Raw genomic sequence first — 26,719 nt, 5'->3', positions numbered from 1 at the left:
TGGTAACTTCGATAGAAGTGCCCTATGCCAGACCCTGTCGAAGGCCTTCGCGATATCAAGGCTCACAGCAAGAGCCTCGCCCTTGCTTTCCAAGGCTTCAGCCCACCTGTGAGTAAGGTATACAAGAAGATCGCCAGCTGAGCGACCGTGACGGAAACCGTACTGTCGGTCACTGATCAGCTGGCGATCCTCCAGATACTTCAGGAGTTGTATATTAATTATTCGCTCCATCACCTTGGAAAGCAAGGAAGTTATCGCGATAGGCCTATAGCTCGATGGGTCCGACCGGTCACCCTTCTTGGGGATAGGGTGGACGTGGGCAGTCTTCCATGAAGACGGAACCCTGTTAGTGCAATAAGAGAGGCGATACAAACGCGTTAGCGCAGGCGTCAGCTCAGGGGCGCACGTTTTCAGAACCACTGCAGGGATGCCGTCTGGCCCGCTCGACTTATGGACGTCCAGGAGTCGGAGTTCCCGCCTGACTGCACACTGTGTAAAGCAGATCTCGGGCAGGGAACTATCACACCGGAGGATGTTCGGTGGTGTGGCACCCCCGTCGTCCACAGTCGAGTTCGAGGCGAAGAGTTTGACCAGAAGGTCAGCCTTCTCTTTCGCACTATGGGCCAGACTGTCATCGGACTTGCGTAGTGGTGGGAGACTAGACCTGCAAAAGTTTCCTTCTGCAGCTTTGGCGAGCGACCAAAAAGCACGGCTCCCAGAGGGATAGCTCTTCAGTCGCTCGCCAATTCTAGCAACGTGCTCCGACTTCGCCTTGGCAATAACCTTCTTGTAGGACCTGGAAGCGGCGTTATATTTCCGCCTTTCCTCTGAGATGTTAGGGTCCTGACGTCTCCTGGCATTATCCCATGCCACGTATGCGGACCGCTTGAGGTGTGCAGCATCCCTGCTGGCATTGTTATACCAGGGTCTGCTGCGACCCCCAACGGGCACTTCAGAGGAGGGAATAAACAATTCCATCCCCTGGAGCACCACGTCTTTAAGACGGTCCGCACAGACGTCAGGATCAGCAGAGGAAAAGCAGAACCGCCCCCATGGGTAGGATGCGTAAAATTCACGCAATCCATCCCAATCTGCTGACATATACCGCCAAACTCTTCGATACCCGGTCGTCGTTCGACGATCAGGACGAGAGAGTGGAACGGCAGCACGAATAAGGCAGTGATCAGACGATCCAAGCGGAGCGTCGACCACCACACTGTATCCGGCCGGATCTGTGGTCAGCAGAAGGTCCAACAAAGAAGGCTCGTGCCCCTCGATATCTGGGACACGGGTGGGCTGTGTCACCAGCTGGGAGAAGCCGTAGGCCAAGGCGAAATCGTAGGCAGTCCGACCCGGGAGGTCAGTGGTTCTGGACCCCAACCACTCTTGGTGGTGAGCGTTAAAGTCTCCAAGAACCACCACCTCCGCAGATGGGTACTGCTCAAGCACGCGGTTAGTCCCCTCTTGCACATGTTCAAACAGAGCTGAACCTGCATCACTGCTGTGGGACCTGTACAGGCACGCGTAGATTCGGCTACGGCCCCCGTGATCTACGCGCAGCCACAAGAGGGACAGGTCCCGTTGTTCGAGGCCCCGAAGACGGCGACAACAGACATCAGCCCGGACGAATACGCACACCCCGGCTTTACGCAGGAAGTTGTGCTCCAATACGTAGCCGGGGTATTCAAGGTATGAGGTATCATCCGGAGCAGATATCTGCGTCTCCGTTAAAAAAAGCAGGGCAGGCTGCGCCGTCTCAAGGTGGTGGTGTACGGCGTCAAGGTTGCTATGTAGGCCCCTGACATTGCTGAAATCCACATTAAATGTGGAATGGGGAGCCGCCTGTAAAACCCTTTTCTTTTTTTTCGACTTCATTAAGTTGTTATATTTCGGGAGAGTAGGATTAGGAGAGGTAGGATGTTAGAGGTGAGATCGAGGCAACACCTGAATGAAGCGCGGAACATAGTACGTGCTCGACCACGGGTTGCGTGAGAGACTGACGCAGGGCATGGAAGGGCCCCCAGTCCACTCTGCGTGCGATCGCCGGGATCCACTCCGGTCTCCGACTCCGGCACGACGACCGCACGGCAGAATTTTACACCGGTTGGCGGGACAGCTTCCCGGGGCGGAGTTTAGTAGAGACACCCGGGTTCAGGTCCCCTACTGACCGGCGGGCGGCAGCGGATACCGTTTCACTGGGTCTCCCTATACCCCCGTCAAACAATTTTTGTTGTTACAATGTTTGATCGAGCGAGCATACGGCTTACCTTCGAAATATAATCGAAGTACCAATGTAATTTTACAACGACTGTGCTACAACTACAAAGGGAATTAAATTACTGTTTTAGACCGAAAATATGTCAAACTTAATACATAAATTAAACTGGTGCCATGAACTCTTGTGAGTGGCTATTTCTGCCGTGAAGCAGTAATGCGTTTCGGTTTGAAGGATGGGGCAGCCGTTGCAACTATACTTGAGACCTTAGAACTTATATCTCAAGGTGGGTGGCGCATTTACGTTGTAGATGTCTATGGGCTCCAGTAACCACTTAACACCAGGTGGGCTGCGAGCTCGTCCACCCATCTAAGCAATAAAAACTTGAGTTATATCAAAAACTAATGCAGTACTTCAGTTTCCAGGCTGATGACTTCAACGTCAGGGGGAATGGGTCATGTCAATAACATGGGCGGGCTGGCGGCGTGTGCAGGTCCTGACGCCAAGCCCATGCAATTCCCGTTGGCGCAGCGGCGGAAGAGGAGAGTGCTCTTTACACAAGCCCAGGTCAGTTCACTTTGAAGCATTCTATAGTCCAACTTTTGAACACGTTGTATACCGAACTGTAAGCTCCCGACGCAATAAGCCCGAAATGCTTTTCGTTTGAGTAACTTCGACGTTAAAATAAAGTAAGTTTAATGTAAGCGCCGAATCCTGTTCGTCAGATCCATTTATACCAGGGGTGGCAAAAGATCTTACTGTCTACTAACGAAACACTCTGCGATCTACCAATGACCTTTCTTGAAATTTAATGAAACAATGCAGTTCAGTATACAAGAAAGTAGCATATTTTCTTTTATTATAATCAAGCTAATATTTTTAAATTATAGAATGTTAAGGAAGCTATTTAAATCCCTATAGGTGCTCCACTTGTATTGGTCTTACCGTCATGTTATATAGCCTATAGCCTTCCTCAATAAATGGACTATCTAACACTGAAAGAATTTTTCAAATCGGACCAGTAGTTCCTGAGATTAGTGAGTTCAAACAAACAAACTCTTCCGTTTTATAATATTATAAGTATAAGTATATAGATATTAAAATAAATCTAAAATTATAACTAAATAGATAAATAATGTGAAGTAATGGTCATTAACAAATTTGAGACAAGATGAAGATGATGCGTGCAGCAATTGCTGATTACGTTGCGCAGTCTGTTCTATGTATGTATTTATATTTTTTGTCTTGCCACGATCGACTAAACTATCAACCACGATCGACCGGTCGATCGCGATATACCGATTGGCCACCCCTGATTTATACTGTTTTAAGCCCACTGAGTTTCTTGCCGGATCTTCTCTGTGGGTCGCGTTTCCAACCCGGTGGTAAATTCTGCGAAACACTGTTCTTGCTAGGGTTAATGTTAGCAATATCGTCAGGTTTGAGCTCCGTGAGCTCACCTAGTTGTTAGGCTACGTTGACATAGCCTCTCAAGTCTATCAAATTTGGTAGAAAAAAAACTGTTTTAAATTGCACGTCTACACTTATCTTCCTACAGAGGAACCATTGTGATACACGTAGTGATTACGATAGACATACAGTAGAGATTTTCTTATCATGGTATCTTGTTGGTATCTTGTTTTACAAAGTGAATACTAAATACTAAAATGCTAAATACACCATATATACTCACTCAGTAATATCCACAGCATTTAGAATACTTTTTGCGCTATAAGTTAGAAATAATAGAAATAATAATAAGTTAGAAAACGTTTCCCGGGAGAAATAATTTCACGGTTGTTACACACGCTGTAGGTATTTACTAGGTCAGTGATCTCTTTATAAGAAGTACTACATACACTAAAGATTGCCTTTTCATACGATTTGTTTACAAACAAGATAGTATTTTTAACCTTTACACAAATAATTTTCATCTTTAGTTGCTACAACTTATGATTGGTTACAAAGATTAGAAAATGTAACGTCATTAGAAATTTTTTACTGTTTACTGGTGGTAGGACCTCTTGTGAGTCCGCGCGGGTGGGTACCACCACCCTACCTATTTCTGCCGTGAAGCAGTAATGCGTTTCGGTTTGAAGGGTGGGGCAGCCGTTGTAACTATACTTGAGACCTTAGAACTTATATCTCAAGATGGGTGACGCATTTACGTTGTGGATGTCTATGGGCTCCAGTAACCACTTAACACCAGGTGGGCTGTGAGCTCGTCCACCCACCAAAGCAACAAAAAAAAAAATTCGTAGTAAAATATTATCGCATGAAATTATAGATCTATGTAAAATGGACATTTATTAGTACGCGATTGGTGGTATTTATTTCATATTTAATTTTATCGTCCAATATTTAACACGTTTGTAAACATTTATTTACATTTGAAATGGACGAGGAAAGCATGCATACGTTGCGTAAAAACAAAGCACCTACGAATAAAATACATAAAATACAATTTTAGTTACAACATTTATTGTTTATTTAGACGACCTGATTATTTTCGCAAGCAAAATAAATGATTTCATTGTTTTATAACAATTAAGCCAGCTTATTTGGCGACCCGCAATGTACCTGTTTATTCTGTTTCTATGATTGTACCGCGCTCACACTAACCACACAGGATTTTGTTCGGTATTTTCAAAAGTAAAATACCAGAGCCTTCATAGAGACCTTTTAACATTAATTTTTACTGGTGGTAGGACCTCTTGTGAGTTCGCACGGGTAGGTACCACCACCCTGCTTATTTCTGCCGTGAAGCAGTAATGCGTTTCGATTTGAAGAGTGGGGCAGCCGTTGTAACTATACTGAGACCTTAGAACTTATATCTCAAGGTGGGTGGCGCATTAACGTAGTAAATGTCTATGGGCTCCAGTAACCACTCAACACCAGATGGGCTATGAGCTCGTCCAACCACCTCGGCAATAAAAAAATAAAAGAAATCCTTTTACTATAGCGCCAACATTGGTACAGAGTAGCGCGTTTCCGCATAGAGTAGTGCGCATATAGCATTTATTTGAACTTCCATTAGGCTTTTTTTTACCTTTAATACTGGTATGAGAATGAATTCTATTCTAATTTGTTTTCTAAGCGGCCTAGTTTTAACGAAAAATTCCAAGTCTTCTAAAGATGGTATTGGGTCAATTATGACTTGGAGCGACAGTAACATACGCCTTTTTCTTTTTTTTATTGCCCGAGCAGGCAGACGAGCATACGGCCCACCTGATGGTAAGTGGTTACCGTCGCCCATGGACTTCAGCAATGCCAGGTGCAGAGCCAAGCCGCTGCCTACGCCTGAATGAGCTGTATCATGTGCCGCGCTAATAAATCCCATCTTCTTCTAAAACATACACATTACTATTCGTATGGATGGTGCTATACATTTGTTATGTACATGCGCGATCCAGCTCGATTCACCCCTACGATCGTATTCGCAACCCTCGCCCCAGGGGTGCGTTATTTGTCGATCATTTTACAAATAAATACTACCTCGGGGATGTTACCTGTTTTAATTCAAATAATCCTGGCAGTTCATTACACGATTATTTTTAATGACTCTCCTTGTATCGACCTAAAAAAATACTTTTATGTAGGTATCTTCTTTAATTGTGGATTTTTTTTATTGCTTAGATGGGTGGACGAGCTCACAGCCCACCTGGTGTTAAGTGGTTCCTGGAGCCCATAGACATCTACAACGTAAATGCGCCACCCACCTTGAGATATAAGTTCTAAGGTCTTAGTATAGTTACAACGGGCATTACTGCTTCACGGCAGAAATAGGCAGGGTGGTGGTACCTACCCGTTCGGACTCACAAGAGGTCCTACCACCAGTGTAATTAAAAACAACTAGTGAATAAGTCTTAAAAACTACACAGGAGGTTTCGCTCCAAAAGTCTAAATTGTATACTGTGAACCAAACACCTATTATTAAATCAATTATTAATATCTCTGCAAATAATTCAGATTATTTAAACGCCCCGAAATAGATGAGAAACCGTAACGCGACAATTAAATTATATATTCAATATAATACTGCAATAATAGCAATTAGTCGCAGTTTTGCGAGTCGTGCGTTGATAGACCGCTTTACGAGGGAGTTCGGGGTACAGTAGGGGCGCTACCATGGCTACTGAGATATTAAACTTCATAGATCATATTTTTATTGTCCAAATTTTTACTAAACAGAATTTTTAGTTTTTAAGAAATCACAGAACTTCAAATATTTTGCATGAATTAAAAAAAAAAAAGCTAGCTTAAAAGCAGATGCCTAATATATAATATCTTTCGGACAATCGTTTTATGGAGGTGAATCTGTGTAGGTAAATTAAAATAGTATGTTGGTCGTTGGGTTACGAAACTCATTCATAAAGGTTTTCTCGAAAATTCTCGAAAATCGATCTCGAAAATTACCTATTCTACAAGATTTTCCACCAGTTGCTTGCGTAGGGTTTTCAAGTTTTTTGGTCACGTTGCGATGAAGAAGGTCGATAATCTCGAAAAACTACATATAACCGGCAAAGTGGAAGGAAAGAAGCCAAGAGGGCGTAGTCCCATGCACTGGTCCAATAAAATTAAGACGACATTGGATTCCAGCATCAATTTCGCTACCCTTCGCGAAGAGCACAGGAAAGAATCCTCTTTACGGATCCATCAAATCCGATAACTTTTGCCTTAGACGTCTTTATCTCACACTGGGTGCAGGCTTAGGCACTTTGGTAGCCATACTCACGGAACTCGGCAAAGAGTTCGACGTGCATGCACCTAATCCATACGTCAACTCTCTGAGTTTCTCGCCGGACCTTCTCAACAGGTCGCGATTCCGACCCGGTAGTAGATTCATTCGCGAAGCAGTTGCCCTTGAGTTGTTAGGTCTCCTCCGTAGGATTTCGGGCTGCTGTTAGCAAATCCCATCCCTCCTGTCTGAGCCCGTACTCATCCATTTGTTCTGGTGAAACTAGAAAGACCTCCGGACCACCAGAAACCCTTCCTTCACAAAAAAAAAGGGAAAGAATGCAGGACCATAGTTTACACTATTATCAATAACAAGCGGCCCGCTCTGGCCCCGCTCGGGTCTTTAACAAAAATTTCAACGATATTTGACGTTGTTTTATTTTTTTAGACAAAAGAACACTTATTGCGGCTTAACTATACCTAATAGTTAGACATATGCTGTCACGACACTTTTTGTAATTAATACTGTGTTCTACAAAGTCGTAGTACATTATTTTATTCTATCATCAATAGTTTTCGCAGGGCACGCGATGTAAAGAATAATTTAGGTAATTTTTTTACACCTTGAGTTACATTATTGGAGTTTTAGTAAGGATCTAATTTTTTTCAAAAAAGATTACAACCTATGTCACTCGGGAATAGTGTAGCTTCCAAACAGTGAAAGATTTTTTCAAATCGGTTCAGTAGTTTCAGAGCCTATCCAATACAAACAAACAAACAAATCTTTCCTCTTTATAATATTAGTATAGATTACGGAAGTTAATTTGTGGTTTGAATTACTTATTCGCGGTACGTACCTACACCATTTATTTCAGCATAGGCACATCAAAGGGCTACATAGTTCTTTAAAAAAAAACCACTCGGTTCAACCATAATTAAACTGCTATCTGCTTGTTATCCCCTTGAGCTATAATAAATAGCTTCTACAGTTAAACCTCACGTATGCGTATGTATCTGGAGATGCTTTAATGTTTTGGTGGTTACGGATTATTTTTAATTAGTCGTTTTAAGTCGTCGTGGCCTAAAGGATAAGACGTCCGGTGCATTTGTATCTAGCGAAGCAACGGTGTTCGAGTCCCGCAGGCGGGTACCAATTTTTCCAATGAAATACGTAGGCAAATTTTCACGATTGACTTCCTCGGTGAAGTAATAACATTGTGTAATAAAAATCAAACCCGCAAAATTATAATTTGCGTAATTACTGGTGGTAGTCCGCACGGGTAGGTCCCACCACCCTATGTCAGCCGTGAAGCAGTAATGCGTTTGGGTTTGAAGGGTAGGGCAGTCGTTTTGACTATACTGAGACTTTAGAACTCATATCTCAAGGTGGGTGGTGGCATTTACGATGTAGATGTCTATGGAAAAATTATCTTTGGCCACTCGCAATATCAGATTAGAAACATCCTGAGGATCTGATCGCTTCGGACGAGTCAGCTAGCAGGCTTCGGATGCTTCGTACGAAATGACTTAATATGCAATATACATTAAATTCGTACCCTACAATCTAGTAGAAGCCTTACTCTAAAGGTATACGCATAAAACTGTAAATTACGTTAAAAGTAGGGTATTTAATTGGCGAGGCGCCGGGCCGTGGCGCTCCGCCCTCGACCCCGCCCCGGGGGCGCAGCACCACGCCTCTGTTACATCGAGCGTGTAATTAATTCTATTCCTCGGAAATTCCCCGATGCCTGTTTTATGAAGTGTACGTGTGAGTCAAAACGAGCTTTCGCTGTGCTTTCGTGGCTTTTTTTTGTTGTTGATGTTAAAGCTCGCGGTCGGTAAAGTTTTTCGCTTTTCGTTCGGGGCTGTCGGTGGCGTTAAAAGATATATTGTTCGGGATCTGTGACCGCGAATGTAGAGCGAGCTTGGCTCTAAGCTACACGGGTTCAATTATACTTGGGTTCAATCGCTGTGCGCCTGTACAACAAAATCCCACAAGATGTTCAGAACCTACATATACATAGGTTTAAGAAAACTGTTAAAGAACATCTGTGCAATAAAGCTTACTATAAAGTCAATGATTATCTAGAAGATTGCACAAAGTGGGAATGAGTTGATCGCTCCGGGCATTTCAATATTGTAATAATTGTTATGTTATAATACCTCTTGTAAAAATGAATATTTAAAAAAAAAAACTAATATTAAAAAAAAAAGACATGCCCGCTGAGTTTCTTGCCAGTTCTTCTCAGGACGGAGGCTAGTTTTTGTGAATTGGCGGTACCGTAAAATGGGGCGATTAGGGACAAATTCCAACTTTATGAGCAATTTTAAGGTAGTTGTTGATGTATATAATGCTATATCAGGATCAAAATGATTGAGTCTTGGGGGCATCTTTGTTGTCTAATTTAAAATTATGCAACTAGCATTCCAGTTTAAGCAAAAAATGCAAAAATAGGTGTAATCCCTATTTACCCGAAAATTGCGGTTAATTGGGACGAAATGAGAAATTTGCTAGGGATGGCACTACTTTTATTTTTATATATAGTTTTAATTTATTTATTTATTTAATTGCACCAACAAAGTGATCATCAATAAAAAAAATTGAAAAACTGACAAAAGTACATGGCAGACATCACCTCAATTATAGGTGTAATCGACAGTGCTGATATTTCTATCTGGGTTAAGAGATTAGGTGTGTCGGTTATTCCATGGATTAATCAGATGAATACCCCCACTCTGAACAAATATTAAATATTTTATTATGTATTACTTAGACATTTTTGTCCACCTTGAGATTTCATTGATCTTGTTACATGTCTCTGCAAAATCAACTTACCTATATTAAATTGCTTATCTATTTCAAATAAAGACTTATTCCCGATTTCGCTTCGAATAAACCAGATTTTTACCAACAAATTTAAAAAATATTGTTATAACTACATAGACAACCCTACAAACCTGTACCTATTTATACTTAGGTCGTTTCCATTTCACGTATTGTCATCCCAATTGACCCCTTTTTCGTTGTTATTTGTACCTAAGACGTCCCCAATATCCCCAAAAACAACAGATTTTTACATGTATTTTTATTTAATCAAATACATTAAAACCAATAACAACTGAAACTTACTTTTAATATATATGCTGGTTCAAACACTAAATAACGTTTATAAATCATAGTCGTCTTCTATTATTATCAAATAAATAAAAGAGAGCAAAGTTTCTAGCACTAAAATAATTACCACCACAGGAAGTTAATTTGAAACGCGATTTTTTATAAGTTAGCAGCTATTATCATGAATATTCAGAGTTGTTTTGTGAACTTTCAACATTCTACTATTAAACTACAAAAAATGGAAGATTTTGCAACGAATATAAAACTTATATTGAGCGTCGAAAGATTTTCCCGGTTTTTTCCCGATTCGCCTCTCAATCCCTAATCGCCCCATTTTACCGGTAGTTCTTTTTGACGTTCAACAATTATGTACCTTCATTCATGTTGAATAAAAAAAAAAAAAATTTGCTTTTTGGTTTTGATCGAAACTCAACCATAATCACTGACACCTCAATATATAGATTACTTTAATCTTTTTTTCTTTTGTTTTGTTATGTACACCTGCTTTTTCTCGCAGAAATGGACAAAAACTAAATACCTAGCTCGTATTTGTTTTTCATATTTATGTAGGTACCTACGTTTCAATAAATAGAGCAATGGGGCATTGGGGCGTAGGGCATGACAACAGTGTGTTCTAATTTGCAAAACTGTAGGTATGTTAGCGTTTCCTTTTTTTGTTAGGAACTAGCTGACCCGGCAGACTTCGTAGTGCCTCAATCGATAAATAAAAGACCTAAACTTTTGTATAAAATAAAATAAAAACAAACAAAAGGAATCCGTCCGACGGGGGATACATCAAAGGAAAAACAAAATTGTTATTTTTATTTAATTCCAAGGATTTTCATGTTTATCTATCTTTTAAACCTTCTCTGGACTTCCACAAATAATTCAAGACCAAAATTAGCCAAATCGGTTCAGGCGTTCTCGAGTTGTAGCCAGACTTACCAACAGCAATTCATTTTTATATATTATATTAATATTAATTAATTAATATTAAATAAACATTCCACATTTTCTGCTCTCAAGCTACGAATCCTTACTTCGTTTACAAATGAGCCAAAAAAACATTCATCGAAATCCAAATAATGAAATAACTTTAATATAAATAAATTAACATAAATTGAACCTACACGTCCAGTACTCAACATCACTAGACCATACAGAGATGGTATTTCTATTTAGCGCTTTTAACAAAATTTAAAAAATATACCTTTTTGTTGGCTTCTATAATTTGTTAGGCTTACAAGCAATAGCACACTTTCTTTTTGAGGTCTACAAAATTCTAAAGCTTCAAGCTAAATCAAAAATAAAATTCAAGTAAATGAGCAAATTGCAATTTTTATGAGGAAATTGTATGCGTGTTTTATATGTTAAATCAAGTGCCCCACATTTATAATGCATTTAAAATACAAATAGGATATATGGATTAATGAATCCAAGTGGAAATACATGTTAATGTATCTTCATGCAAAATTTCTATTCTCAAGATGAAAATTCAAAGCGATAGGTACTTATAAAAGCGATTCTCAATCCGTCATTAACGAATCAATATAAAATTGGCGTATGTTTGTATTACGATTGAAGTTAATAAAAATAAAAAAACACACAAATAATATAATAATTATGTTTTTTTAATTTGTAATTACCGATGCTTGTCTACGCACAAACGAAAGTCGGAATTCTAAAGCAGACTGATTTATTTTTTCATCTACCCGCTATTTTTATAATGCGACTTGATTTTTATTTATTTATTGCTTCGATGGGTGGACGAGCTCACGGCCCACCTGGTGTTAAGTGGTTACCGGAGCCCATGGACATCTACAACGTAAATGCCGCAACCCACTCGGAGAAACGAGTCCTAAGTCTCAATTTTCATCTATACATAATGATATCTATACATAACACGAGGTACGGATTAACCAAATTAAATTATCGACGACCATGTGTCTACGTACTTCGCATCAAGTCCACGCGTCGCGACTCCTGTGTGCTTAGTGCGATTTTTTTAAATTCTCGGCAATGACAGAGACGCTGTTCTAACTGCATATAAATTTGAGTTAACTTTTACGCTATCGAGAACTTTAAAACACTCGCAATAAGTACACTGAATGACCAAAGGGAACGTGTTGGGTATAATGAATTGTTTGGATTCACAGGTTTACGAGCTGGAGCGGAGATTTAAGCAGCAGAAGTATCTGTCGGCGCCGGAGAGGGAGCACCTCGCTTCGCTCATTCACCTAACGCCGACCCAAGTAAGTTTCGATTAGGTGTACGATCTCTGAGTGAAATCGGTAAACAGACGACGTCGCCTAAAACACGTCATTTCGGATCCTCCCGATCTACTAACAGTGCTTTTAGGTACCCCAAGCACCGGTCATCGTTCTTGTCTAATCTGTCGCCTGCGACGAAGGGCTCGGCGAGTAAATTAACCCACAGACACAGCCCACTGACTTTTTCGCCGCATCTTCTCAGTGGGTCGCGTTTCCGATCCGGTGGTAGATTCTGCGAACCACTGCTCGTGCTAGGGTTAGTGTTAGCAACAACGTCAGATTTGAGCCCCGTGAGCTCACCAACTTGTTAGGGTTACTCTGAAATGGCCTCTCAAGGCCATCAGCTTAGGTAGGAACAAAAGAGTGAAATCGTAGAAATATTTAAATACATTGATCGATAATATTTGGATAACGTCAAAATTCAATGTTTTGTACTCCTGAAAACAAAAGGTTTTTATTACAGCAGACTTTTTACTGTAGCCTTGTGAGACTACAACCTTAGTTACCACCTTCTCGCCTCTATCTGCCGCGGAGCAGTTATTTAGTTTTGAAGGGTAGGATAGCCATAATAAGTATACCTTGTGTCGTCTACGGGTTGCGGTACCCGCTTAACAGCAATTAGATCGTGAGCTTACTCATTTGACTAGTGTCAATAGTAAATGAAATAAAAACGAATTATGTAAGACCAATTTTAGCTACAATTGAAATCACACGAAACCGTGAGAAAACAATGCTGTACCAACATAACAAGAATAAAACTCGCAAACGTATCTCCGGGCGTTATTGTTTATTGTCATCGAATAACAAGTGTAACAACATTAGGGCGTTTCCTAGCTGCTACCGACACCCGGACATAAATCACTGCATCGCCCGGGGCACGCCGCCCCATTACCACGATACGCCCCGGGCGACCGCTTGTTATATCTCTGGCAACACAAGACGGTTGGCTCGTTAAAGTTGGCATCTTGTTTCACGCGCTGATGGCAACACCAGTGGATCGAGCCCTCGCCTTTGATTGTCGAGTGTGGCTTCCTTGTTTGAAGTTTTTTTTCTCGAGTGAATCTTCAAATTAGTTGAGTGTAGACGTTTCGGTGTAGGCACAAGTGTTTTTTGTGGTGTTTCGATAATGATAAAGAAATAAATAACAGAAAAAAAATTGTGTTTTTGAAATATATAAAAAATAAGTATAATACCAAAATGGGACTGGTTATAAAAGCTGTGTACGTACAATATAGTGCACATGTATGATGTACGCGGGTACACGAGTGGGCGCTATTAATATTTCTGTCAGCGGCACGCGACCCGTTTTCCCACATTCGCGTTTGATTCAAATCCAGTTTCACAACGGGCCCGTCGATAATCTCCGCCGTGTCAATATAAATTTCATAAACTCACCGTGTAACCCCGACAAAGGGCCGCAAACATCCATGAATAATCTCCATTTTGAGGGTGTCAACACCATTTACGGCGACGGCGTTTGAGTTCGCGCCAAAACAAACGTCAATCTGAGTTGGCGGGAACAATGGAGGCGGCTGTCAGCGAGGCGCGAGCTAATTCGATGATTATAATGCGGTGCATTGTCGCTATATTAATTGGTTCATGTTGTGTTGGTCAGGCATTGTTCGTTGGTGGGTTGATAGGCTAATTGGTTTGCTTAATGTCATTTAAGACATATGAAACATAAACACAACACAACAGAACACGTTGTATCTTTTAGAATATTCGCGTAAAATGCTATTTTTTGTCTGAAACACTTCAACGTTGACTGCTCTATGAACTGCTTAAATTTTAATTTTAAGTAATTAGTCGAAACTGTTCCTTAGAATCATCCACCATTCGCCTTCGGAATAAAGTTCGATCTTACTAAAAGGAACGAACGCAGTAGTTCGCGGTGAATTGTTAGAATTGTTTTCACACAACATCAAACTTTAGAATTAACGTCAAATGAGGTATTAGAAAAGAGTTCTTTGCGTTTGGCAGGGCATTTTTATTACTTATATTGGCATTTAACCATTTAGGATCAGATGTCTCCCAAACTCGTCAGCTTGGAATGTTAGTATACCACCACGTCAATGTCAAGTCACCAGTGTTACTAACACAAAAAAAAAACGTTGAAGGTAATATAATTAATAACGGCAGTAGAACGATGCCAGTTAACAAATTCAAAGTGGCCCAAATACAAAGATCATGAATAAATACAGTACTCGATATAAGTACCTAGATATATATTTGTAGAGTCGTTTCGCGTTTAAAGCAAATCGTGGTACGGGAAGCTCTGTGCATATTCATAACGTTCCCTGGCGAGCGCTGGGTAAGGTTTGGCATGTACTATAATAATTTTAACGTATTTAAATCGCAAACATTATTTATTACACGGTATTTCTCAAACTAATGACTGTAATATCTATTTTTATTTTTTATTTTGATCTTTTTTTCTATTGCTTAGATGGGTGGACGAGCTCACAGCCCACTTGGTGTTAAGTGGTTACTGGAGCCCATAGACATCCACAACGTAAATGCGCCTTGAGATATAAGTTCTGAGGTCTCAAGTATAGTTACAACGGCTGCCCCACCCTTCAAACCGAAACGCATCACTGCTTCACGGCAGAAATAGGCAGGGTGGTGGTACCCACTTGCGCGAACTCAATAGAGGTCCTACCACCAGTAAATCATTAGATTGATCAAAGAATGGTTCTCTAATCCTTCTTTAAGTAGCATTAGATCCTCTGATCCAATGCTACGTGAGCGTTATAGAGCAACTTCATAAATGGACAATTCAAGACGAAGTTTTAATTGAATTTGAATAACTATGGGTAACCTAATCAATTCGTTAACAGTCGACCACAGCAATTATAAAGTACTAGCGACCCGCCCTCGCTTCGCTTCGGAAACATTAAAACACACATGAAACCAAAAAAATAATTTTTTTTTTTTTTAAAAAGTAGCCTATGTTCATCAGGGAAAATGTCGGCTTCTAATGGAAAAAGAATTTTTCAAATCGGTCCAGTAGTTTCGGAGCCTATTCGAAACAAACAAACAAACAAATCTTTCCTCTTTATAATATTATATTATATTATAGTATAGATTAGAAACGTCGGAAATAGTATAATGATAATAGAAAACGCTAGATTATACTGTATTAATAATTTTAATTGTGCCTACGGGTCGTGAAATAGGAAGAAAAACTTATCCGATGGTTATCCGATCCTCGAAATCGATATCCACTCACGAAACTATAAACAAATTTATTAGAAAAGAAAACTGAAAATTGTGCTTAGCTCTAGTGATCATGAGGATATTTGTTGCCGTCTTTGTTGGACGGTCGAGCTCACAGTCCACACGGCATTAAAGGTTTATTTTTATTGGTGTAGTTTGACGGTTGTCCCGCTCTACAAACGGGAACACGTGACTGATGGGACACGTGAGGAGAGTCACCGATGATACGCGCCCAACAGCTTCTGCTTTGTCGGTATAGCTCTTGACCGAATGGTTGTGGTCATCAATCGCTTCAGGTGTTGGTGGCATACTTCACAACACACGGCCACTCTTCTCTGAAGATAAAAAAAAGTTGAATTTAAATTTAGCTACAGACTTTCGATTTTTTGCGGACTTAGTGTAATTTACCAGACACGGAAGAGCTCATGGTCCACTTGGCGTTAAAGGTTTATTTTTATTGGTCTAGTTTGACGGTTGTCTCGCTCTACACACGGGAAAACTTGACTGATAGGACACGTGATGAGCGTCACCGATGACACGCGCCCAACTGCTTCTGCTTTGTCGGTATAACTCTTGACCGAATGGTTGTGGTCATCAATCGCTTCAGGTGTTGGTGGCAACCTTTTTTTTTTTTATTGCTTAGATGGGTGGACGAGCTCACAGCCCACCTGGTGTTAAGTGGTTACTGGAGCCCATAGACATCTGCAACGTAAATGCGCCACCCACCTCACACGGCCACCTTCTCTGAAGATTAAAAAAAGTTGTATTTAAATTTAGCTACAGACTTTCGATTTTTTGCGGACCTAGAAGTAATTCATCAAACCCTTATGACGTATTAATTCTGATTCGCCAGTTAACCTAACAAAAATTAAGGAATACCGTTGTACGTTCAACCTAACAAGCAATAAAGGCTCCCCGGCCGCAGCCCAGAACGTTCCACAGTATTTGGCGTTCACTGCAAACAGAGGGTCCTCGCTTCGTTATTTAACTTAAGTAAATTTCTATGTTAGCGATGCGGCTGCCCTCTATCGGAGCTCCGGCGACTGCCGCTACTCCCAGAGCGATTTTCGGAATGTATAATTTTTTTTTGGTGTTTTGATTTCATTATTTTTTCTCAGTAAAGTATCGACACTGAGTCGGCTGGGTTATTATTTTGGAAATTTTGTTCAAGTGGGTCGCCAAGCTCGATGTTTGAACGCTAGATTGATGAGATTTAATTATTTTCACCTCAGCACCTCAAACATGCCGCTTTTGCGACGAGACAACAGTGAACAAAACGCGATTGATTGATTCGAGCGTGGGTCAAAGTAGCTTTTTAATTTTTCAATCTTCAACGCCACGAATCGACATTGTTCAGCCATAAATTTGAAACATTCGAATTTTACTGTGCTCTGTCTCTTTCACATGCATATAAAAAAGCGAGTGAAAAAAACAAACCCCTTCGAAATTCGATTTTGGCATTCGACCTCAAAGAAAACACGTTCGGAAACGCGTAGTTTAAAGATATTTATAATAAAGAAATTACGTTTGTTTTAATAGTTATTTCAATCTATTCCTGTTCATTTCTATGTCTCCTAAGTAATATGTGTTCTCACTGCTGAGGTAAAAAGTTATGTGTGCTACACGAGAGCAAAAATTTTACATCTCGTGCTGTGGAATCCCTCAGTACGCTCAGGATTCTATGATTGAATTGATTCGCTTGTTAAAGATTCAAAGTCAGCACTCGAAACAAAGGACAACTTTGCTCTCTTGTTGCACACATAACTATCAGAGTCATTTTTGAGGCACGAAACAAAGTGAGAAGTCTGGTCTACTTATATCAAGTTGTAAGACTTAGGGTACAATTTTTTTTTGTTGAGAGCCTGGTTTTCTTTTTTTGTTTTCAAGAAAAACAGTAAAACGTTATTTAGCTATCTACCAGTTTCTTATCCACCTACCTGCTCATTTTTGTAAAGACTTTTCGCAATACAGAAGAGTGGGGTAACTGTTATTCAATACACCTGAGGCTTCAACTTAATACTAGTGGTAGCGCATCTTGTCAGCCCGCACGGGTAGGTACCACCACTCTGCCTAGTTCTGTTGCGAAGCAGTAATGCGTTACGATTCGCAGAGCGGGGCAGCCGTTGCACTGTAAGCTGAGACTTCGAACTCTTGTCCCAGGTGGGTGGCGGTATTTATGTAATTGGTGTCTATGGAATCCGGTACCACTTAACACCAGTTGGACTTTCAGCTCTTCCACCAATCACTAAAAAGGTAGGGTGGGGTCATGCATTATGATCGTGATGTCTATGGGTTACCACTTAACGTTAATAGTACGTTTAATTATTGTTTTGAAGGTATATAATTTACACAGTATTCCGTCTGCTGGTCTTTCTCACGGCAGTTTTCATCACCTGCCTTGGAGGCTGGGTTGGTCCCTTCCACTACGGGACCACATCTGTAAAGTGATCGAGTTTTCCAAATGACCATTTTGTGTTCCTATTCGCTCGTTAACTTTATTTCAATAAAAGATTACGAGCTAATACCAAAATTAACCATCACAAACACCATTAAACACTGCCATAGCGTATGAAAAAACAATGAAATTCCACCCTTCGATTTTACAAACAAAAAAACAAGGTCAACGTACTAAGCACGGTGTGGCCCGCCGAAAAAAAATTAACAATAACCCTCTAGGAGTGCAACCCGATCATTGTCTATGGTCACGTACCCGGCCCCTCCGGATATCAAGCATGCGGGCACCGCGATATTAATGGTAACAATAAGATAATAGTCGTTTATAAACTGAAACAATGTTCCTTGAGCGGGTACGAACGTCGGGTAGAAACGAGTCAACGTGCAAATTGATAATAATGTTGAATGACAGCGATGACAGTTGACGTATGTTTTGATGTCAGAATTACTGAAGTTGTTTTTTTTTCTTATTTGGTAACAAAGACTTTTGCCAGAACAAGTTCAAAGATCACTTAATAATTTAAATTAATAAACAAGTTTGATAAAATAAAAACGAAATATCAGTTTAACATAATTAAATTATCCACAGTAAAAAACCATATTTGGTGGTATTTATGAACATTTTATTGGTTTTTAGAATTTACTGTTGGTATTTACGAACATTATGTTTGTTTTTAAAAAAATGAAAAATTCCAGATCAGTAGTAATAAGAATATAAAATACAAAGTGCATTATATTTAGGTCAGTCGAGTCACCGAGTCAGTCGTGAGCCAGTGAAATTTATATAAAAACGTGTCAATGAACTCATGTACAAAATTGTTTTTTACCTACTAATATACTAGTTCCTTTCAATTCGCAATCTATTATTTGAGTCGTCTATTATCAAAGGTGGCAATCTGTGCATTTGGACAAAAAAAATTTATTGATATGTCAATACAGATTGATTTGAATATAATCGTCTCCTTCAAAGAATACGGTTCAAAACCTGCATTAAATAAAGGTTAATAGTTAACCTGTTATTTATCTAAGATGTCGTTCCGAAGAGTTTTGTGACTGCCAATGGAATACAAAGTCAATAATTCGTTTTTCTAATTTACCAATCATTGTCCAAAAGTCAGATAGCCGGCTTTGATAATAGTCGACTCATTTATCTTTTGGGAGATTTTCATGAAGACTGTCTGTCAACATTATTAAGTATCTATGATATGATTTTATATTATTCAAAAATTCAAAACATGACAATAAATACAAAGCTGTCTCCCTTTTGTATGGCTAATTTTATAAAAATATGGTTTTACTTAATTCACGTCTCAATGATATTACGAAGTTACAAATATTATTTTACTAAAAAGTATTTGCTGATTGCGGTAGCCCGCAATACAATCCAATATTACTCAGGAAACCGCGAGAGGTAAAAAAAAGTAATATTTTATTATAAAGCTATCATCATTATTTGAGCTAACCCAATATTTGAAAGCTCGTACCGCTAAGCTCATCCCCCGTCATCCCTATAATCTTCCATTAATTCCACTTCACTTTTTTTTTATTTCAAATCTCCGTGGGATTTTCAATACATTTCCTGTAATCGATGTAGTTAAAAAAACAAAATGTTTATGGTATCATTGTTCGAATTAAGAACGCGGCCATTCAGAGTTGTCGGTACGTCAAAATAAATTTGCCGAAAAAAAAAACCAAATTTGATGTAATAACCGCGAAATTATTGGCTAGTTTCGTTCGTATTTTACGATAATGGGTGAGCGATACTCATTGTATGTTTTCAATGGAGTTTTTGTCGAGGGTGGATTAGCTATTAAGAGGATAATGCACCTGACGCAAGCGCTTTGTGCGGCAGGTAGTCATTACCGAATTTGTTCAAGAGTGTTTACGGGTAACGAGAATGGAAACATTCTGCAGACTGTTACAGTTCAGTTTCGCATTTTTTTAACTGGACATTTTTCGATATTTCCAGAATACCATTCCTAAGGCGACTAGAAAATAGCCGATTGCTTACAGGTTGTTTCCTTAAAAGCAAATAATGCCTCAAGATCTATTAGATCCACTGTAGATTGAGCAATACACCGCCTATAGAATTGTTTTTCTCAAAACTACGATTAAATGTCTAATAGCCGCTAAACTCTTTGTGTATAAAAAAAGCAGAAAAAAAGATTGCGTCTTTTTTTTAAATAATGTACTATTGTTAAAAGTTAAAAGCGATAAAAATTATAAAAAATGTTTAATTAAGTATAAATATATTTGAAAATATTGTTAATACTAACAATTATCTGTCTGTTCGTTACGTTTTCACGGTCAAACATGAATTTGAACTAATTGGGTTTGACGAAATTCTGTAGGTATGGGAATAATAATGGGAGCCTTGAAGAAGAAAATATAGTCAGTAACTTTCATCCCACTAATGAATATGGTTAAAGGAAGCATAATTTTTAACAATAAATATAATATAATTTAGCAATAAATTTTTAACGGCCGTCTGGTGTAGTGGTAAGTGACATGGTCACTACACAAGGGGGTCGCGGGTTCGAATCCCGCCAAGGGAAGATATTTATATGATAAATATAAATGTCTTTCCAGGGTTATGGGTGTATATTAAATATATGTATGTGTATAATAAAAATATTATATTTATTTCCGTTATCTGGTACTTGTAACACAAGTTCTTTACGAACTTAGCACGGGGCTAGTTAACGTGGCGTGATTGTTAGTAAATATTTATATTTATTTATTTAATTCAATGTCTGCATAGTCACGTTTTTCATCTAGATTCAAGGCGTTATTGTCATAACTATGTAAATAGTAGTCACAGTACTTACTGTATCTATAACAATATAAGGAGGCCCACAGACACAGCCCGCTGAGTTTCTCTCCGGATCTTCTCAGTGGGTCGCGTTTCCGATCCGGCGGTAGATTCTGCGAAGCACTGCTCTTGCTAGGGCTAGTGTCAGCAACACTCCCGGTTTGAGCCCCGTGAGCTCACCTACACGTTAGGGCGAAGCTGTTATAGCTTCTCAAGGCTATCATCATAGGTAGGAAAAAAAAGGAGGCTTACAAACTTTTTTGGACAAACTTTTACGATAATTAATTTTGATAATTTAATTATTCAATAATAAAATAAAAGTAGAAACTATTTTGTAGTATTGAACGAGACATTAAAATAAAATTGGTGGTAGGACCTCTTGTGAGTCCGCGCGGGTGGGTACCACCGCCCTGCCTATTCCTGCCGTGAAGCAGTAATGCGTTTCGGTTTGAAGGGTGGGGCAGCCGTTGTAACTATACTTGAGACCTTAGAACTTATATCTCAAGGTGAGTGGCGCATTCACGTTGTGGATGTCTTTAGGCTCCAGTAACCACTTTGCACCAGGTGGGCTGAGAGCTCGTCCACCCTTATAAGTAATAAAAAAAAAATTGTTGAAAATACTCACGTGATTCTGCATTGTAATGTGAGCAAAATATTACACAAGATATATCAAAATAAAATTTTCATAACGTTCACTTTCCTTGCTTAATCCCAAACAATCAATGGCTGATGTTTGCATAACGTAAAATAAAGTAATCAGCATGCTAAAGTCAGATTAACGAAAATGCAGCTCATAAAATCAACAAACATTACGTTAATATAGTGAATTGGAGTTTAAATGTATTTGCGAAGGATGTTTCACGGTCCACAGACTGGGGTCGCGCACCACGCAGATTCTCAACGCAAATAAAATTTAATCTCTTATGTATGTATGCAACTTTATTGCGGGAATATTGTTGCATTGATGTAATAAAATGCGTTTATCAATTCCGACATAAATTCTGTTTTATTTGCTTAAAACTTTCATTGTTGTGGGATTGGGTGCGTGGATTTTATCTAAATTTTTTCTCAAAGCAAAAGGCAATGACTCTCATTAGCAATCCAAAAACTAGTTAGATGGGATGTTAACGGCGATCCAATTACTATTATTATTAATTAATATATCTGTTAACGGAAATGTATGTAATCCGTCATTGTATACAATTCCTAGGAAATGTATGTAATTCCTAAAATCGCACGGAAATGTGTGAAATAAATTATATTATACTTACACATTACACATTTCCTAGGAAATCTATACATTTCCTAAATAACAATCGGAAATGTAAAACATTTAAGATATTGGTGGGTACGCGGGGACAGCGGGACAAGTCTTGCACTACGGTCAGTGCTACATCAAGATGTCTGTGTTTTAAAAACAAAGTATTATGTACTTCCAAATGCCATTCGAGCTTACCCTGCAAAAAGAAATAGCTATATGGACTGACATAATATAAAGATTTACTTTTATACTTTGACATTTATAATTACTTAATTATCAGACTGAGTACTTGCCAAATGAAAATTTGATTTTATAAGAATAAATATAAGTTGATTTTGTGACACGTTAAAAGTTAATAGATAGTTGATTTTAGAAGTTTTAATTAGTAAGATAATATGAACATATTATTATTATTTTACGGTATGACTGTTACCCGATTGTCTCAATAAGTGTTATAATAAAAAAATATGATTAACAACGTGTTTTATTACAGAAAGCATTTACTTTATACATTTCCTAATACGATATTGGAATTATATACAATTCCGAGGAAATTTATACATTTCCTAGGATATCTATGCATTAAATAGTTTTTCAAACAATATTTTATACATTTCCTAAATAGTATCGGAATTGTACACATTTCCTAGGATTTGTATACAATTCCTTGATTTCATACATTTCCGGTAACATATCTACTACTAAATAATATTATGTCTTGTTTTCTGTGTGTACATAAATAAATAAATAAATAAATAAATAAATAAATAATATCTTAAATTCTAAAATAAACACTACATATGTCGCATTTGGCTATTCGATGTATCGCACGCGGTTTGTTTTGGCCCCAAATGACGTCACTCGTAGAGATGTAGTGAAGAGGAGTAGGAGTGTTCGTTAAAAACTGATTAATGAATTATTATTAATTATTGAACTGATTCTGAGTTCTGGTATGTTTGTTAGATCAAATGATTTATGTGGTTTACAACCCATCTTGGGTTGGTGATTACCATTAATCACTGGTGGTAGCTGTGCTGATGGTTTTTTTGTTATATTGCTGAGACGGTCGAACGTACATTATTAGTAGAAGTGGCCTACTGAGTTTCTCGCCTGATTTTCTCACTGGGTAGTTAGGATTTGGTGGTAAATTCTGTGCTCTTGCTAGGACTAGTGTTAAGAAATTCTCTCAGGATGAGCCCGTGAGCTCACCTACCGCTCCGCATAGGTACAATAGCCGCTTAGGCTACCAGCGAATAGATAGGGAATAAGAAAATTAGAGGATCATATTGTGAGGTCGCACGTTTGAGTATCACAGCACCTCTGCCCACGGTATATTTTACTAAGCTAAAAACAAAGTTAAAAACTAAAAACTAACTGACTAACTAACTAAAAGCTGAAAAGCTAAAAACCCAGTCGCCTGACAATTATGACAAAAGAGAAACACTGAATTTGAGATTGATTTGAAGTTAATATACAGGACATCATTTTGCATGGCATAGAGTGCGTAAGCTGATAAATGTGTAACGAAGACAGTTGAGAATTATGAATCCACTCATTAATATTACATAATACGTATTCAAGTTTACCTCTTAACACAGGACGTGTGATACATAAAATAATTTCAGAAGATTTGTTCGCGGGGACTAGTTTTATTTTATTATGTTGCATTTTAACGAATTTTGTGTGTCTAAAGCCATGACTTAGATGAAATTGTAAAAAGGTACCTAAATAATTGTTCCTACAACTCATCAATCAAATTATATTTCGATAAATGCCATAATATTCCTTTTCTAGTTATGTCGTAGGTACGTAGGTTCTTGTTTTGACAGAAACACAATTATTTTGGGAGAACTAATTTCGTAAAATGACAATTTTTCTAAGTTTAATTATAATATTTTATTTTTCTATTTAGGAAATCGCGTTGGGAATCTTCCTTATGCGCAAGTATAACAGAATACTGGACATGCATAGTTGTATTGTTTAAATTTAACTTTATGATTGGACTTCACTTATACATAAAATCGAATTGAATTTGTAATTTCGTTTATAAAAATATACCTTCACCGCTTCTACCGCTATGAGCCATCACCTGCAATAACAAAATAAGGAATTTCACCAATTTTTCGACATTGATTTGTCACGTAGCCTCCGAACTTGGCAACATTCCATTTACATCTGTCAATCTCGCGTTACTGTTGCTTCTCGTCATAAAACTAAGGGTATAGAGTCTACAATCGCACAGCAAGGAACATTATGGTTGCACGCGTTTTCATTTTGAGGTCGTTATTTTGATAAGTTAACAAATAAATGAAGCGCATTGATCGGCTGTCAGAGTCGTGCGTGTGTTTACTTAGTGCTCGCTTCACACGTACACTTATTATAAAAATTGTGACAGTCAAAATATGGAATAGAATACACGAAGTCTACGATCGGGAATGTTTTAATCTGAACGGTTTCTTAATTTGAAATTTTAAACAAGGCATTCGATTTTTTTTTTACATCAAATTAGTGCGGCCTATGCAAATTGTTGCTTTAAACAAGAACATGAGATTCTTAGGCAACAGTCTATGACAATAGTATTCTCGAAGCTAATTAACTGAAATAAAGTTTTTTTTTTTATTGCTTAGATGGTTGTACGAGCTCACAGCCCACCTGGTGCTAAGTGGTTACTGGAGCCCATAGATATCCACAACGTAAATGCGCCACCCAACCCGAGACAAGTTCTAAGGTCTCAAGTATAGAGTAAACGAAAAATAAGGTTCATTTAAGGAGTTTTAAGTCAAAATACTTACTTATATGTTTTCGTTAACTCATAAGCTAAAGCTCAGGTGTCTGTGGAGACATCTGGCAGACGATCCAGCACCCACAAACCCTCAAAACCTTGATGACCACGTTCTCATGATTTTTAATTATATTTAAATTCTATTACATTATTGTAGTATGCTAGACTCGACGTCTACTAAAGCAGTTGCGGAAGCTCATTGACACAACTGCGTGTTCGATACCACTTCCTTTGAGGCATAGCTCGAAGTCTCATCTTTCCAACCGGGTCATATGATACAAACGCACGGTACAATAGTACCGACCCGGGCAAACTGGTTATATGGCCCCTATCACTAACCAAAAGTAATAGAAAAAGTAATTCATCAATCTCTTTGTGGTACTACTGTATTTATGGAAAGTCGGTATATTTCTTCATATATCCACGGAATGCGCTCGATTTGATCACCCGAAGTACAAGCCTATCCCAGTAACTTATCTGCTTTCCAAGGTAGTGGCCAATTAATACCAGATATATCCGCCTCAGAGGTCCAATACACAAAAAATCAAAGTTATAACACTGCTATACAAATACCTATTCAGCTTTACAATACATTCCTACACTCTGTAGAAGATAAAAAGAAACGTGTGGAGGAAAACTATCAAATTCAATTACAGTCACGATTATTCGAGAAAAAAATCCATAGACAAAATAATTCAATGAATTAAACAAGTAGTGTAATTATAACCCGCTAATTCCATACTGCTACTCGTCTGGCAACACACGATTGCGTTATTTAATATAAAAAAATATATAAAAAAAATAGAAATATTATTTCATTGATGTCCACTCCTTACGTTCTGAATCAAAACGTAAACTCATCGTTCGTAAAAAATCTCAGCTTCAATAAATGAAGAGCTAAACAAACAAGAGACCGTATTTATTTGAAATAATTGCGCCCAAATGTTACGAGTCATCGTTCGTAGGAACGGAACACCTACGCATTAGGATCTGTTCATTCTCGCACGGGCCATTTCGAACCTTAATCTAAAACAATTAGGATCAATTGAATTTGTATTGTAATAAACAAGCATTCTTGGCGCCAAAATTGACATGTATTCTCAAGTTGACAGCTAACCAGGTGGCCATTTTTCTTTTAATGAGCGTCTCGGATGAACGCAAAAAAACCATTCCCATCGAAAGTAAACGTTTTAATTGTGCACACATTTAAGTAATAGCCGTGAACAATTCCGGTAGTTAAGTGGTAAGTTAGCATGCATTAGAAAAACATTACGCTCGGTCGGCGAGTGGGTGTGAACTTCTCAAGCACGTAGGGCTAAGACACTCGGACACACCCGAAATGTCTCGTGACGACAACATTCGTAAAACAAATAATTGAATGGCGCTCGTCGTGAGTGCGTGCAAGGTAACATGGAGCATTATGCACAAGGAGATTGAAAAGAAAGTACTCGACACGAGAGCGTCCGAGACTCGACGAGAGCAATAAGCGACGCCCGCCGCCGCGCCGTCGGGAACCGTTCATTAACTCTCGCCTACTTCATAAATAACGTAGCGGCTCGTACTAGAGCAGCGGACAAAGGCGAGCGTCTGACTCGGCGACATCAACCGGACGATAAAAAACAACGAATAACTACGACGCGCCGACCAGCAGCTACAGAATAGAGGTTACGCTGCGATTCCATTTTGTTTTCATAACGGTTCGCGCCGAATTTCGTATGCGAACAAAATGGCGGCCTTCCGAGGCGCGAGAAACTCGCCACCGACGAGGGGCTCACATCCATTTCAAAGAATAAACATCGTGGAAAAGCTCTCGATGTATAAATAATAAATAAGGAGTATATTTAGTGCGTGCGGAGCGTGGTTAGACAATGGCCGGCGGGTCGGCGGAGCGCGGGCAAACATTGCGCGGGATGTGTT

The 26,719-nt window shown here is 38.9% G+C and overlaps 1 protein-coding gene and 1 long non-coding RNA gene across 5 annotated transcripts in view; one reads left to right on the top strand and one right to left on the bottom strand.

The window, feature by feature from the left end:
- LOC101739075 (homeobox protein Nkx-2.1) overlaps window positions 1-26,719 on the top strand; it is a 64,522-nt gene that overhangs the window by 30,636 nt on the left and 7,167 nt on the right. For all 4 annotated transcript variants that reach the window (XM_004925701.5, XM_021347717.3, XM_012690012.4 and 1 more), the window contains 2 exons: window positions 2,634-2,782; window positions 12,164-12,259. In XM_004925701.5, coding sequence (XP_004925758.1) covers window positions 2,634-2,782; window positions 12,164-12,259 — 245 coding nt within the window. The remainder of the gene's footprint in view (window positions 1-2,633; window positions 2,783-12,163; window positions 12,260-26,719) is intronic.
- Window positions 15,507-18,369, bottom strand: LOC134201374 (uncharacterized). Its single transcript, XR_009976637.1, has 2 exons — window positions 17,843-18,369; window positions 15,507-15,828 (listed from the first exon to the last, which is right to left on the bottom strand). It is a non-coding gene; the product is annotated as an uncharacterized LOC134201374 (long non-coding RNA).

This window comes from Bombyx mori, chromosome 25, assembly GCF_030269925.1.
Source record: "Bombyx mori chromosome 25, ASM3026992v2".
Classification (NCBI taxonomy): Eukaryota; Metazoa; Arthropoda; class Insecta; order Lepidoptera; family Bombycidae; genus Bombyx; species Bombyx mori.
Note: the sequence above shows the minus strand (reverse complement) of the source record. Positions and strands in the feature narration are given on the sequence as shown.